Consider the following 16,110-nt stretch of genomic DNA (forward strand, 5'->3'; position numbering starts at 1 on the left):
TTTCATACCCCTCACCAATCCAACATGGCGCCGTAGGGACGTTGTTATTGTTCCGTCGGTCTCAAAGGTTTTCCGTTACGACAGAAAAAAAACCGAGCGAGTGTATTCATGCGGGCATGAGAGGAACATTCAGAGATAATGTTAAGATCCACCGGCTTCTTCCGAGGGATTGACTGTCCGTTTTATGCGGAGTACAGCGAGGGAAAAGGCAGCAGAAACGGGTGTAATAGACCGTACTGTCACTTCAGACACAGCCAGCAGAGACGGTCTGCACACGGAGCACCAGCTGATGTGAAGAAGCCAAGAGAGCTTCACAGCGCACACAAAGGTGCTGAGTATGAAAAGAAATGCAGCATTGAATACTTAAATGTCTTCGGGCACAGAGTTTGTAGCAAGGACAGGGGGTCTGGACAAAGGACTTGAGTTTCTCTAACCATTAGAGTCATGAGCATGTGCAACATCCTGAAGGTTATGTCTCCTGATGCAAGGAGGTCTGAGTTATAAATCTAGTGAACCTATACAGGTGTACAAACATGTTTTGGGTGATCTGTAGTGAATAACAAAAGCAAACCATGGAGACCAGAAACATTCTAGAAACAAAGACAAGGAAGTTGTTTTTTAAAATGCATGATTAGGACTTGAACACATGAGTTGGAGAGATTTTTCAACTGTTAGTGTGAAACTCAGTCCTTTCACAAACAAAGTGTCTGCTTCATAATCTAAGGATGGTTTTGCAAAAGTTAAACAGTGAGGTAGTGACTGATGTAAAGTACAGTTGTTTTTTGTCTTCATTTAATCCCTGAAGATCAATACTCCTCTTGTCAAACTGGATTTTTTTTGTCGTTTTTCTCCTAACTATCTCACATCACATGTGAATCCATCTCTACACAACTTCTTCTTGGAGAGTCTTGGCTTGTAATGATTGCAAGGGATATTTATTTTTAATGTCCGTTTTTCAAGTTATGTCCATTGTATCACTATGACTGTATTGTATTATACGCCAACGATTGGCTCTGAATTTCAATTAATGGTTCCTGTCACATTAATGGATTTAATTTAAAGCATAAACAGTGATTTTTATAATCCCACTTTCAAAAGTAATGTTGCATCTGTTGTTTAATGACATCAGTATTGTGGCAAACACGTTACTTCGTATCAAGTTAAAATCTAAAAGGAAAAGAAGTGGGGTTTTTTAATTCAGCATAAATCACATATGAGTCTTCATGTGTCCCCTGCAGAACAAGGTTATGATCCTTTCAACCCAGAAGTTGTGACCCCCCAGGATCAGCAGAATGGAGACCTCAGCGGGGCTCTGGAGATGGTCAATAAGGCCATCGAGGAGGTCCGCAGTGAGGTGGAGAGGGAAAAGAGGAAGCTGTCTCGGATTGGGGATGAACCATACAACCCGAGCAAAAGCACCAGTCTGTCTTCATCCGATGCTGTTAAAAGCAAAGCACCACCTTCACACATGGCCTACGACCCGGGGAGCTATCAGATCACCTCAGGAGGTTATAATCCCGGCCCAGGCTGCAGCAAGTACAGTTTGGATTCAGAAAAGCAAGGGAACCATAGTAACTCAATGGAATACGTTCCCACTTCAGTGAAAAAAGCTCCATCTCGGATACAAGCACACCAACCTCCCTCTCCTCCCCCCAGTCCAAAGTACTCAAACAGCACATCTTCCTCTAAGTGTAAATACACAGTGGACAATTCTAAACCGTCTACAGATATGGAGTACGACCCGCTGTCCAACTACTCGGCAGGAATTGCGGTGAAAAGTAAGAGAGAGGGAGGTGCAAAGGCTGTTAAATCACACAAACTTCAAGGATCCAACACGTCGGAAGAGGAGTATGTCATAGCTGCAAAAAAACCACGGCAGCAGGAAGTAGACTCAAAAAAGTACACTTTCTCTGACTCTGATGGTGAGAGCTCTGGAACAGAGTATCGACCCACTTCGCTTAGTAATGTTCAGCAGAGAAAGAGCAACAGTAGTTCACTTTGGGACACTGTAGGGAAAGAGAAAAAAGAAAGAACTGAAAGTATGCTGAATGCACTCACACAGAGGAATAAAGAGGACTCTGCAGGGGACATCCAGGAGCACGTGAAACACAAGGAGCACACAGAGAAAAAGAAAGTAGCAAGTCAAAGTAGTTCAGAGAAAAGAGGCAAATCTGAGAAAGTGCATAAAGCTGTAAAGGAAGGAAACAAAACAAGCGGTGGTAAGAGTGTTAGCAGCAGCAAAGACAAAGGGTCAATAAATAACTCCAGCCAGGATTCGGCAAAGAAGGAGAACAAGAGTCATGACAAAAGACACGATAGGAAAAACACAGCTCAGGTTAAAACCTCAGATAAATCTCAGAGGGAAAGCAGAGAAGAAAAGAGAAGTGACGGTAAGGTGAAAGCTGCAGAAAACTTAAAAACAGACTCAAAGAAACGAGATAAAGACGCAGAAAACTGTGCAAGGGAAAGCAAGAAACTCAAGGTATCAGACAAGGAAAAGGAACACGGCAGGTATAAGGACCACAACAACAAAAATGGTAAACTTGATAGCTGTAAAAGGCAAAAGGATGTAAACACAAACAGCAAAAGCAGTTCCAGCAGCAGTAATCATAGTAAAAGTAGTTCCACAAACAGTAAAGAAAAGGAGAAGCACAACGTCAGCTCTTCAAATGGAAAAAAGCTTGAGGGTAAAAGGCGAAGTGCGAGTCTCAGCCATGCCGATCTGTTTGGTGACGAGAGTCCAGAGGAGGCTTCCCCGATAATGATGGAGGATTCAGACGAAGAAGAAGTGCTGGTTAGAAAATCTGCTGACGCCTTAAAAAGGGGGCGCCTGAACAAGAGGAAAGCATCAGAGCTGACTCCGTCTTCCTCTGACGAAGACGATGTTGGCGGGGTCGAGGAGGACGTGGCGGGAAAGGACGAACTGGACGGTGTGGGAATGGACTTCTCGAGTTTCCAGGACGACCTGGACTTCGACTCGGATCCTATGGAGGAGTGTTTGCGGATCTTCAATGAGTCCAAGGACATTAAGAGGGAAGACAAGGGAAGGCAAGCTAAACAGGTATCGATGTTTCCTTCTCAACACGATTTCACATGTTTTTAACATTAATATTTCAACAATGCCTGTATGTAAAATAAGTGGACATCCTATGTTGTCCCCTCTCAGCCCTCCAGGGACATAGAGGAGGAGAAAGACACAGAGAGCACTTTAACCACTCTCTTTCCTGGTCAAAAGAAGAGAGTGTCCCATTTAGTTGCCAAAGGAAATGTAAGTTTGTCACTGAACTTTTCTGTCTTCTATTTTATAAAACGTTATCAAAAAAAAACAGCAATTGTTTAAATCAAAACAGTAGACTGCTTATAAAAACAATTGAACTAAAATGACCCTGGCAGTGTTTCATAAAGCACTACAAAGCACTCTTAGCAGGAACCTGGCCCTATGTTTGAACATGTTTTTGAAGACTTTTAGGCAACATGCACTGATAGATACAAGTCTGACATTTTCATTTCAGGGAACAATAATATTAGTAAATCACATTTATGCAGTGGAAAGAAAGATTTTCTATTTATTTTTTATTTTTTTCTGATTTAATAATGAATAAAAACAAACTAAATATGACTTTTAAAAGTGTTTTGCATAACCAGCTGCTGATCTCGTGTTGGAGAAAATACGTGGAACTCTTGCAGTGACTTCATTTTATTGGGCCCAAACGAAAGAGGGACTTCGCCTCATCCTTGTTACTTTGCATCTGAACTGAACAAATGCTTTCTAGATTTACTATGACATTTTAAACCTTTATTTGAAAAGACAAAGGATCAAATATGAAATCTGGTAGAGACGGTTTACTCGACCTAACCGCTAGGCCGAGCAAAGCCCCACAATGGTCCCTTAAAATGAAGTGTTTCTCTGTTTACTTCAGACTGATGCACCTTCGAAGACTGTAGTGCAGCCGTACAGAAGACTCACAGCGCAGGAAGTCTGTTACCGGCGTATGCAGATGGCTCAGCAGCAAGCTGCTCAGCTCTCGGCTTCAGTCAAAACTTCCTCGCAGAGCTCCAGTCCCGGCTCCTCTGGAGAGAGGAAGAGGATAGCACACCGTCCAAGCCCACAGACGCCATCCTCCAAAACAAGTATGACCTCTACTGTGCACTGTAGCAGGACTTCACTTTTGTTTGACTTTTCTCAGAAATGTACTGCTTTGCCCTGGTCAATTCTTGATATGTTAAAGTGATCAAACACTTTTTCTACATGAAATGTCCTCAAGCTATTCCTTTAATAGGTGGAAGTATTTGACTGATAAGATTAAAAAGTCCCTTTTACAACCTGCAGATGTCAAACCAGCTGCCAATCGAGTATTGTCCCCGAACCAGTCCCATGAGACGGTCAAGCCCCAAACCACCGCTGGCATCTTGTCTAAGACCTCGTCCACCTTCATGCAGAGGAGGGTGGCCCACACGCCCACCATGAAGGTATCCACAAGTGACCATGATGGCTTTTCATTTGTGTGTATGTGTCTGAACATCCCTTCAAAACCATGATTGCGTGTAATGTTCTTCTTCTGTTTTGACTCTTTCAGAGTAGTTCCTTGAAGCGACCCATCATCCCCACTGAGTTCGGGGCCAAAGTTTCCACCGTCGTCCGCCAGCGCTACCTCAACACATTCATAGATGAATGTGTCAAATTTTGCCCGTCGGAGAAAGAGGCCTTCCAGCTGGTAAGACTGGCAGCTCGTTTTTTAAGAGTGCCACTTTTTCTAAATCACCAGATGCCTTAAATAATCAACAAGAGATCTTTGTTTGTCGAGGTTGTTGTTTCTCAAAATGTCTTCACTGTTACTTTAGAATTAAGTTGAGTACTTGGAAAATGCATCAAACAGAACAGACAGAACCGATTCTCATTCAGTCGGTTGCAGGAGGGAAGTTTAACCTTTTTCTTGAATCATTAGAGAAGAATATTGTGACCAGGATAACAGGTGCATGTTTTTTTCATCACTTTATCACTTGTCACACAGCTTTTTTTGATTAATACAGCGTTCCTGACATCTTCAGAGAGAATGATTTTAATAGAAAATTTACCAAAGAAGTAGCAGAAAGAAAAAGCAGCCACTGACAGACATGTGACTGTTTCAGGCCCTGGACGAGGAGAAGCTGGTGTATGAGCGCAGTAGCAGTAAGAACATCTACCTCAACGTAGCTGTCAACACCCTGAAGAAGCTCCGCGGCAAGAGCAGCTCCCGTCCATCAGCTGCCACCAGTATGTCACACCTGCGCCTCATGTGTTTGTTGACTCTCAGTGTAGATTGAGTGGGCCACATACAGTTCATAGTATACATCACAGTTCACTCTGGTGGTAACTTGTTTGTGTTTTTTTTTTTCGTGCAGAGGATCCTGGATCTGCTGCGAACAGGAAGGCTCAGTCCCATGAGGAGGTGTTGGGAGGTCGCCTCGCTGCCAAAACCAGCTACACTGTCAACAGGACGGGTAAACAGCAGGAGGAGAAACTCATCGGTGAGAACAAGTTATATCGACGGCAAAGAGTTTGCTCTGTCAGTGTTTGTAGATCTCCTTCTCTAGAATTGTTGTGAGAATATTTCATTCACACTTTCTTCTCACCCCTTTCTCAATTTTTGCTCTCGTCCTGTTACCCGAACGTTTCCATGACAGTGTGAGAATGCAGCTCCTGGTTCATTAAACCTTTTTTTTTTAATCTCTAAAATCATTGAGGACATCTCCTCATATTCCACTGAAGCCTAGAGGACAAATACAAAGACCAGCAAACACAAAATCCTAGACTGAAAGTAGTCACTCATATGTACAAGTGTGGGACGTTTGAGCGCCAAGTGTTCCGTGTGTGCAGCAGAGCAGTGTTAACAAATGAAGAGTTTGTTCCTTTTAATGGAAGAAAAAAAAAGCAAAGAGGAGAACAAACTTAAAGTTGAAATGAGAAGCCTCTTTGTGTTTAGTAGAGAGCCGTTTACCTTAGGTTAAGTCAGTGACATGCTGCGTCAGCTAACAGTTATAATGAAACTCACAGAACATCCTCCAGGTGCTGCTGGCAACACGACTCTCAGTCTCATGAGCTGACGTCACAGTCGCTATGTTGACGAGACTGAAGCACTCCTGGAAGAACGGTTGAGTTGTTTTATTTAACAGGATTTAACTGATAAATCCATTTGGCCATTTATCAAGTAAAGGATGAAATGATTGACTCCTGAGCGTGATCCAGAACAAATCCTTTAGATAGAGACGACTTTTGTGGGGAATTTTGTCGGTTTTAAGCCGAATACAATATTATTTTTTCCTAAAGGCAGCTCACATTTCGGTACAAAGATCCACTGAAAAACCAGAGCTTGAATAACGTGTGACGTGATGATTCAGTTAAGGGTTAATGGGTTTGTCATGAAGCGGACCTCACGCGTAATTCTCATCTCACATTAAAGTAAAACTGATTCTCTACTGTTAGATTGTGGGGAAAAAATGTTTTTGGGTGTAATCGTGGCCTATTGTATTTTCAATGATATATTAAGATAAAAAAAAAAAAGAGAGAGGGAGGATGGAGTGTAGGTAAGTTAAGGTTAAATAAACTAGCACAACTTGTAAAACATATACAGAGTTTATAAATGCATGTTTAGATAAAATATATTTAAAAAATAATCATCAGTTGCAAACATAGGTTACAGTAGCTGATAATTCTACAGACTGTCTTTGTATTGCAGGATTGTCCATGCTATAGAGGAGGGACAGCATGCTGACTCGAGGGTTCATGGCATCACTGAAACTCTATCAGCAAATCTTCAGTTCAAAAACAGATCGTGTTGAAACGTTTCTCAGCGAACATGTTTAAACTCTTAACTGTACATACTGTATTCATAACTGGGTTTCTCCTTTGATACTGAGACTCTGGCCTCCCACATCTGAAGTACACACATGCACAAACAGGACCTGTGGACATGTATTAGTGCAGAGATGTCAGGGGGTGGGGCTGCTACACAAAGAGAGCACCAGAGCTATTGGGGCTTCGGTGCCATGCTCAAGGGCACCTCGGCAGTACTCAGGAAGTGACCTGGCACCTCTCCAGCATCTAGGCTAACTTCCATATTTTTTTGTTCGTGCTTGGATTTGAATCTGTGACCCTTCAGTTTCCAACCCAAGTCCCTGCAAACGGAGTTACTGCTGCACAAAAAGAATATAATTAAATCCATCTTCAGTCTCTTCACAGGTTTCTGACATCACGGCACAAAGACTTCATGTGTTTCACCTGTTTCTATATTTCACTGCAGGTGCCACACTGTACAGGAAGCTGAAGGCGTACCTGATGACCGAGGAGCAGTTACAGGAGAATGGATACCCGAGAACAAGCCCTGAAGCTGCAGGCAGAGCTGTCATTCACAACCTGCCTGAGAAAAAACCCATTACAGACCGTGAGTAACCACGTGAACCCACAGCTCGCTCTGTCATTTCGATCAGACAATTCTAAATTATTATTATGTGATATTGGTGTGGTCATGAAACTGTTTGAAGTTCACCTCTGTAATGTGTCTTCAGCGTTGAACAAGATTTGCTGTCGCTGTGGAGCAGAGTATAAAATCAACATCAACGGCAGCTGTGTTCGTAAAGAAGAATGTAGCTTCCACTGGGGACGTCTGCGCAGAAATAAAGGTTGGTTTGCCGACATTTATTCAAATAAAGAAACTAGGTCTGTTTTTGTTTCAGCATTTATTCTGCAAGTTCTTAGTCCCTTAATGTGTCACCAACCCTCGTTCTCAACTTCATCAACACTCATTTCTCTTTCTTTTCTGTCCTCTCTGTCAGTGGCTGGAGGCTGGGAGACAAACTACAGCTGCTGTGCTGCGGCTGTGGGCGGTCCAGGATGCCAAGTTAGCAAGGTACATTTGATGCATGGGCTGTCTCTGATAAAAACGTGCCCGTACACAAAAGAAAAGATACTTTGATACTGGATGAAGATTCAGACCAAAGATTTACTGCCCTTTGTGATGTCACAAAGGGGAAATCTCAAAACGGCCTGTTTGAGCAGATATTTTCTGAAAAGTGGATTATGCAAAAGACGAAGTGGGTGGACTTTTCTCAGAATTTGGGGGGTTTGTAGACGGACTATAGAAATATATCAGTGTCAGAAAAATATGGTGAAGTGTATTTTGCACAATATTTGACCTTTAAGCCGACTTTTGTCTTTTTATTGAAGAAGCTCTTTATTTTAATGACTGTAAATAGTAAACCATATACTTCCTGTATTACTACAATAAACACCCCTCAGACTTAAGTCAACATGTTTTATAAACATCCCCAAACCTAAATTATCTCATGTTCCCATAGCAACATGTCCAGGATGGGCGTAAAGAGTCGTTGGATGGTTTCGTCACAACGTTCAGTAAAGCTCTCCCAGCTGATGGCAACGGAGGCGTGTTTGCTTTGGACTGCGAGATGGTGAGTCATCTTGTGTCGTGTGAACATTGTACATGGTTTGAATAGTTTGTTAGATTTACAGCAAAGCTGTATTTGGCCTCACATTGTTTAAAATGTTTTTACAGTTTCCTAATCTTGTGTTTTGTCTTTGGTGAATCAGTGTTATACGAGGCTGGGCCTGGAGCTGACGAGGGTGACCGTCATCGACTCTGAGATGAAGGTCGTTTACGATACGTTTGTTAAACCTGAGAGCAAAGTGGTTGATTACAACACACGGTAAGATTGTCTTCTCCCACGGAGAGGTATAGCACTTAGTTAGATGTGTCTTTGAGACAGTCACAGTCATGAAAAGCAGTATTTTCTTTATCTCTCAGATTTTCAGGTGTGACGGAGGAGGACTTAGAAAACGTCAGCATAAGTCTGAGAGACGTTCAGGCTGTTCTACTTAGTATGTTCAGTGCTGAATCCATCCTGATAGGACACAGTCTGGAGAGCGACCTGCTCGCTCTGAAGGTAAACTTGATCTTGATCAAATTTACTGATAATAAAAAAATAAGTAATCATAAAAATGTAAGGCCACATTTTGAGTGGGTGCAGTTTTTGGCACTTTGTTTTTCCTTCATTTTGCACAAAGTTTAATGACTGATGATGGGTAAAATCAAAACGTAAAACAACCAAATCAGTTGAATAAAAAATCAAATGTAATAAATGAGACACTGTTGAACCGAAATAAGAAAAATGAACCTTCACTGATGCTCATCTTCCTTCCCTCTCTCTCACCCAGCTGATCCACAGTACAGTCGTAGACACAGCCATCGTGTTCCCTCACCGCATAGGCTTTCCTTTCAAACGCGCCTTGAGGAATCTGATGGCCGATCACCTCAAACGCATCATTCAGGACAACGGTGAGAAAATGCTCGGCTATCAGCTGCTGTCCAGCACTTTTTAAAAAGCCTCATCATTCAAGGCTTTAATGTTTAATCATCTGTTTTTTTTATCACAGGTAAACTCTCTTACATGTGCTGTTAATTTCATAAAACTATGTCACGTGCATTTACCATTCAAACAGTGTAAATATGTCTGGGGAAAAATTAACTACTACTACAACTATTATGATATTTCTAGGACTCAAAGGAGCAAAATGAGGAAATTCATAAAACCATTTGAGTCGCCATAGCCAAGAAAAATATTTTCAGTTGTGGGGATAAAGGTTTTAAAGCATTTCATCCCTATTAACACACAGATAAATACATAATCCGCTGTCACATTATGTATGGCCCAAGTTACACAAACAGAGACCCTCATCCGTATCCTGAGCCCATTTATGCCCCATAGCATAATCCCCTAATCTCCATATGCAACCCACTTCTGTCAAATTCCATGAAAACACAAACATTGAGATTGACTGACTGACTGATGACTCAGCATCTGTTGGTATGTATTAATAGAGACAAGAGGGGGACATTATTTTTTAAATGCCAATGAAGTAACAGTAAGAATATATTAAACATTAGTTCTAACAGTCTCGGAGATCAACAATAAGGTTGTTAATAGTAGTAAGACAAACTTTAATGGATGGATCCGGTTCATTGATTCGACTCACACCTATCTTTATGCATGTCATATCCAGAGGATGTATTTGTGTTTTTCAGTCTCTTAATATGTACAGGCGATGTTCATTCTGTTGTTTGCAGGACTTATCTATTTAATGCAGTCAATTAATTCCACTGCAATACATACTTTTGACCAACAGATGTCACTCATCTGCTGAGTGCAAAGTGAAGGCAGAGTGGGGTTACTAAATGATCTTTCCTCAACTTTATTTGTCACATGCAGGTATACTGGCTTAACTTTTGTACAATGGGTGATGGTGGAGACAGAGTGGCAAAAATCTGAAGTAATAAAGCCAATGCAGAAGTTCCAGAAAGTGCATTTCCTTGAGTATCCACTTGAGGCTAGCTTCCTCAGCCCCAGAAATCCCAGACACATCCAAATTACAATTTCCATTTTAGCAGCAGAAATGTTTACTGCCTGGTTTAAGAAAGATTAATTTGGGTATCAATAACACGTGTGTTTGTTGGTTCACACTGTACAGGGGGTGGATTTTCTCATGATTCTGTTTTGACTTTAGTTAGTAGGCTTATAGTTACACATAATTAGTGGCGTGGCTGCTCTGACTGACAGACAGGTGTGGTGTAGCTGCTTGCCAGGAGGCTCAAGGCCACCATATGCTCATCTTTACCTGATGCTTGGTTGACTGAACTTTTGAACAGCTTGGGGAAGTCAGAAGTCACAATGGGTGACCACTCTTACAGCATATCCATGTTTTATAGAGTTTACACAGCTGTAGACTCTTGTTACGATTTTCTTAACGTTCTTAAAACCATAAATACAGCCTCTTTATCTGTATTCGACTGGTATAAAATGTCAAGCTACGAAACATTTTAGTATTGAGGTGAAAAAACTTTTGTTCTGCTTTGTGCATGTGATTGCAGTGGAGGGCCACGACTCAAGTGAAGACGCCTCTGCCTGCATGGAGCTGATGATTTGGAAGATCAAGGAGGATGCCAAGCTCAAGAGATGACCTCTGACCCCTTTACTTTCTCCTTTTCCACAGTTAACCTTCCTGCATTCATGATGATAGGGATGATAGTTACAGAGAGAAAGTTAAGGGTGTCTTCTCCCAGAGAGTGAAGGTCACAGTATGGATGTTGCTGCCTAATGAATAAAAACAGTCAAGCAATAGGAGCCTGAATAAACAGTCTTTTCATTTTCTTCTAGGTATTTCTGTTCACATTAACATTACTTTAAATGTATTTCTGTTTATTTGAGATGTGTCTTTTTGAGGCCTCAAACATTTTATGGATGAAACTTTTCTATATGCTGAAAATGTCGGGGCATTTTCCACTCAATGATCATGATTGATATATTTATGGCAGGCTGTATTTTAGCCTTAATTGCACTAAAGAAAAAGCTCTTGTTTTACAGGGCCTGAGTCTTGAGTACCTCATCTGTGTAACAAAGCATTGACTTCTAATGAATAACATGTTACATGTCATGAGGTACATTAAAGTGCATTGATGTCTAAGTGTGTTGAACATTGTTCTGTAAATGCACTTGGTTTTTTTTCCACTTTGCACCTTGGTTTTTTTTTGTCACCGATGCTCTGTTTATTATGTTCTTATCCAGGTTGTTGGTCATCCCTTGAATCTGACTAATTCTATTATACTTGATCATACAAAAACTCTGCTTCTTACCTATTTACTTGATAGAATATATCACTGTACTTCATAGTTCAGATAAGACCTCCTGCATGAAAGTCATCTTTAGGAATTATTGTGATAGCAGGTATGACATGTTATTCCTCCATTATGAGACAAAATGGGGTTCAGTGTTAAATTAGGACTGGGCTGTTAAGTACACACAGTTATCATTTAGTGAGTATCAGCTAACCTGTGCAATTTTATGTTCAATTTGACTGAAAAAAGTACTTGAGTGCTCTAAATACGCTGTAAGCATTTTCCTTTTTTATATGTTATTTTCTGTTTAACTTTTTCTATTAAAAAATATTAGTCAAAAGAAGATTTTTCGCTCTGTTTTTACATCCCAACAGTCCCTTACTGCAGAAACAAGGCTCACGTTACCAAGTACATACAGACTACTGTAGAATTAAAAGTTATTTGTGGTATATTTAACGGCAGCTGGTTTTTGTTACTTCATCTCCATTACATCTCAGAAGATTTATTGAGTTAGTCATTTAGCTGAAACTGTGATGTTGCAAGAGAGCCCTGGCTAAGAGTAGCAGCAACACAAAAAGGATTGAAACTCATTCCGTAGATTAAAACATATTAACGTGAAACTCTAACATGAGAAACACAGAAAGCCTGGACTCATGAGATTTCAGAGAATTCAAAACTTTTAAAACTTGTAAACAAGTTTGTTCCAGTGTGTGCAGTGAACCTAAAAGCTTTCTTCCCCAAATCACGAGAAGACTTTCTTGATTCATAATGTATGTCGTCCAGTGTATGAAGATTTAGATTTTTAGACATTTTGTGGAAAATATGAGTTGGGGGGGGGGTTCACTGTGAAAAAGCCTGACTAGCCAGTAAACAGTAAAGTAGTAGATGTGAAAACAACAATGATCCAGCTGATCGACTGGAGAAATCTGTAGTGAAATCATCTGAAAGATGTTTGAATAGGGCATACTAATTTCAAATAATCACAGGAAAAGATAGTTAACTAAAAAATAGTTAAATGAACTTAAAACTTATAAAAGTAATGTTTGTTTGATGCTTTTACTCCGCTCATATTAAAAAGTATTTTTGCACATGTTATATACATATATTAGCTCTGTGTACTTTCTGTATACATTGATAGCTTTGTATTTTCTACACCTCTGTGGCAAAAAAATGTTTGTGACAGTGTGACAGATTTTTCTCTGTACAGTGTTGGGCCTCTTGCACTTTGTGTGTCTCTTCACCAGCAGGTGCAGTGGCTGTAATTCTCTTTCTTCAGCAGATGTGTAAATTGGAAAAAAAATAGGAAAGAAATGCTAAACTGAGAGGCCCATCCTTTCTTCAGTGTGTTTGCCTGTTAAGCTCCTCCCGTCACATGTCAGGATGCATTTCCACCGGCCGGGACTCGGACCCCAGGTATGAAAAGATCCAGTTAGCAGGGATCAATACCTACACAATGTTCCAGTGACAGGGAGGGGGGCTTCCTAGTGTTTACTGAATGTTGCAGAGATTTTGAACATGTGGAGCAAAGCAGCTTAGAGGGGTCGTCTTCATTATCAAATTCGATCAGCGCCTCTCTTTCTCTCTCCCCTGTGATCACCTTTGACTATGGGGGTCACGAGGGGAAAGCAGCGGGTCGGGGCTCTGAAAACAGACCCCATGCTGAGAGATGGAGAGCTGCATTATCTCAATGCAAAGAAACACTTTACTGTCTGAATCGACTGACACAATTAGCTGCTGAAGTTATCCGAAGAGAATATTTGAGAACTTTTTTAAAAATCATTTATTAATCATAAGAGTCCTCCAGTTTCTTTTCTGGATCATAATGTGAACAAGTGTAACACAAAGAATATCTTTTGGACAAACAACACATTTGGAGATGTCAGCTTTGAAACTTTCCATTTTTAAACTCAACTTTAAAATGGAGAAATAAATCAGTACATTGATGGAATTTTTAAATGATCGCTTTCCACCAGGAAATTCTTTTAGTGGTATTTATCACAGCTACTGGTGTCATTACTTCCTATTTATTTAATCCTCAGAACCTAAAAGAGGTCTTAAGTTGTTTTATTTTGTTCATTTATCATCTTCTCACCTCCCAAAAATGCTTCCGATTTTAAGAGACAAGAAAAAAACATATTATGAAATTTTAAAAGACCGGATACTTGCAGATACTTGAAAATTATAACATTGAAGATCCTAAACTTATTTTTCTAAATCTATTACATTCATATTCTCGAAAAAGATCAACCCCTCTCTGAAGTTTACATAGTCTGATGATGTTTTACAACTCACCGGGAGAAATAACAGCAGTTGGTTTAAATCAGACAATTTAATAGAAATACCTGTGTGACCTAATTTCTTTGATAAATTAAAAAGACAAAACACTTCATGTTAAATATGTTCACAAAGACAATGTTCTTCTATCACTTCTTCATGTGGATAAAGCACATCAAGACCTTTTGCACGTATTTAATTAAATTTCACTTGACTTTGGACCAAAAATCTTTGTTTAAACAGTTTGTATTATCACCAGGTCTTAAAAGGCAGCAGAAGAGCCGAGGCTTAAAAAACCTTGACCTAGGGTCTGTTTTCTCTCTCTGTTGGTCTAGGGTCAGCTCTCACACCCCAGTGTACCCCACTATGGTTGCCCTTGACCTGCCGGACACCTGCAGCTGCCCGTCTCTCTGGCTCTCCATTTTTAATCTGCAGCTCTGCGGCCCAACTAAGAGACTGATCTTTACTCAGTCCTCTCTTATTGATCTGTCGTTTTAGCTGCTTATAGCCGCACTCCCAGGGGCCGAACTAGATCATAAGAAACTAATTGGAAGCTTTTGGTCAATTAATGCAGCTTAGTGCATCTCTCAGGGTTTAAACTCTTCTGATATACACTGAGATTTAAGGATTTGGTTGCTCCCTTTAAACCTTCTAGTTGACATCAAATTCTCACATAAACTCTGCTCCGTGTTTGTCTGTAAATATAAGATTTTTCTTGTGTACTTGGTCAATGTCCCTCTAAGCCGTGAGTGTGTCACAGCCAGTGTCAGGCCTCACAGCATGATCCGGGCACTCAAAGGGGCTTAAGAGGTCCAACTGACCCGCCGCCCGCTCTCCCAGCCTCCCTCAGGTCAAAGGCCAGCCGGCCCTATCGATTCTCCCTTCCATGAAGAAGTATTTAGCTCCGCTCTGCTCCTGCTCGCCCCTCTCCAGGCCACATGCTCCCGGACGATCATCGCAGCCCCTGAAGGCCCCTCAATTGTGTTCTGCATGCTGATCGATCCAGTTGGTGTCCGAGGGGGGCGTCTTGCTTGGAGATAACTGACAACTACAAAGGTCCCCTCCTGACAGGCTCTTGTCAATACAAATTTCCACTATTGATAAGTAATTAAAGAAAGCTTAAACATAAGGGGGTTTGCTTTCTGAAACATCTGTTAAACAGGAGACATTAACAAAAACGTCTAAGTGACAAAAAAAGGAAGACAATGAGAAAAAAGGAGAAAGTGAACTGCCCCTCCACCCTCACTTACTCAAGCTGCCTCGCTGTCATCACACGGCCTCACTATTATCAGTGAATTCTCTTTACAACAACAGGTGCATTGAGTCTACCACTGATGTTTTCACTTTACTTTCTCCGCACTTTACAGACAGCAAATTCAATTGTAAACACTTTCATTTGAGTTCAACTTTTCAATCATTTTTGAAAGAAACATACCAAATAATTTCCAATGGTTCCAGCTTCTTAGTCATGAGGATTTGCAGCTTTCTGTGACTGATTTTTATCACAAACTTAAAAAAGAATATTCTCTGTTTTTTTCAGCCACCTGCAACCAAATCTGAACTCTAATCCAAGATAACAAAATGACGATGTGAATAGTTGCTGTCAAAGCATGCGAGTATGGTTCTATATTTAAAAAAAAAAAGAACACATAAGATGTTCATGGCGAAAGATTTATCAAAGAAGTGGTGTTAATAAAGAAGCGGGTTATAATTTTATAATGAGGCATCCTTTGAAATCATAACTAATAACTTCTTTAATGCTTAATGATGATCCAGATCTACTTCATTAAGCAGGACAGACATATATTTCTAATGGCCTTACTATTTTACTTTCTGAGCACATTTATCCTACATTACCATTTGACAAAGAAAGTCCTTGAATCTTACCCTTTAAACCTGCGTGAGCTGGTGTCACCTGCACACTGTCAGTAACGTGTCTTTGCCTTTTGTCTTTTATTCGCTGTAATCCGTGCATGTGTAAGTGGATCCCTCTTATAGCAGGATAACTCCTCTTTGAGAGGTTTTTCAACACAACAGGAGGGACTCAAATCCACTAACTTCTCATTTAACTCTGCACCAAAGTCTTGAATCCAAAACCAGTCACCACATTGTGATGAAAACTGATCAACCCAGGCCTGAAGGTGCATGATGTTTGTGTGTGTTGGTCTCATTA

General features: G+C 40.7%; 1 protein-coding gene across 1 annotated transcript; it reads left to right on the top strand.

Moving 5' to 3' along the window:
- Positions 1-14: 14 nt before the first annotated feature.
- On the top strand, positions 15-11,172 carry rexo1 (REX1, RNA exonuclease 1 homolog). Its single transcript, XM_079350183.1, has 16 exons — positions 15-328; positions 1,239-3,061; positions 3,167-3,268; positions 3,921-4,131; positions 4,331-4,470; positions 4,578-4,715; positions 5,131-5,254; positions 5,383-5,508; positions 7,281-7,421; positions 7,546-7,659; positions 7,813-7,886; positions 8,335-8,445; positions 8,585-8,700; positions 8,799-8,937; positions 9,209-9,329; positions 10,920-11,172. The coding sequence occupies exons 1-16, from the start codon at positions 139-141 to the stop codon at positions 11,006-11,008; spliced, it is 3,759 nt and encodes a 1,252-aa protein (XP_079206309.1). The 5' UTR covers positions 15-138; the 3' UTR covers positions 11,009-11,172.
- The last annotated feature ends 4,938 nt before the right edge of the window (positions 11,173-16,110 follow it).

This window comes from Symphodus melops (genome assembly GCF_947650265.1).
Source record: "Symphodus melops genome assembly, chromosome: 8".
NCBI classification, from domain to species: domain Eukaryota; kingdom Metazoa; phylum Chordata; class Actinopteri; order Labriformes; family Labridae; genus Symphodus; species Symphodus melops.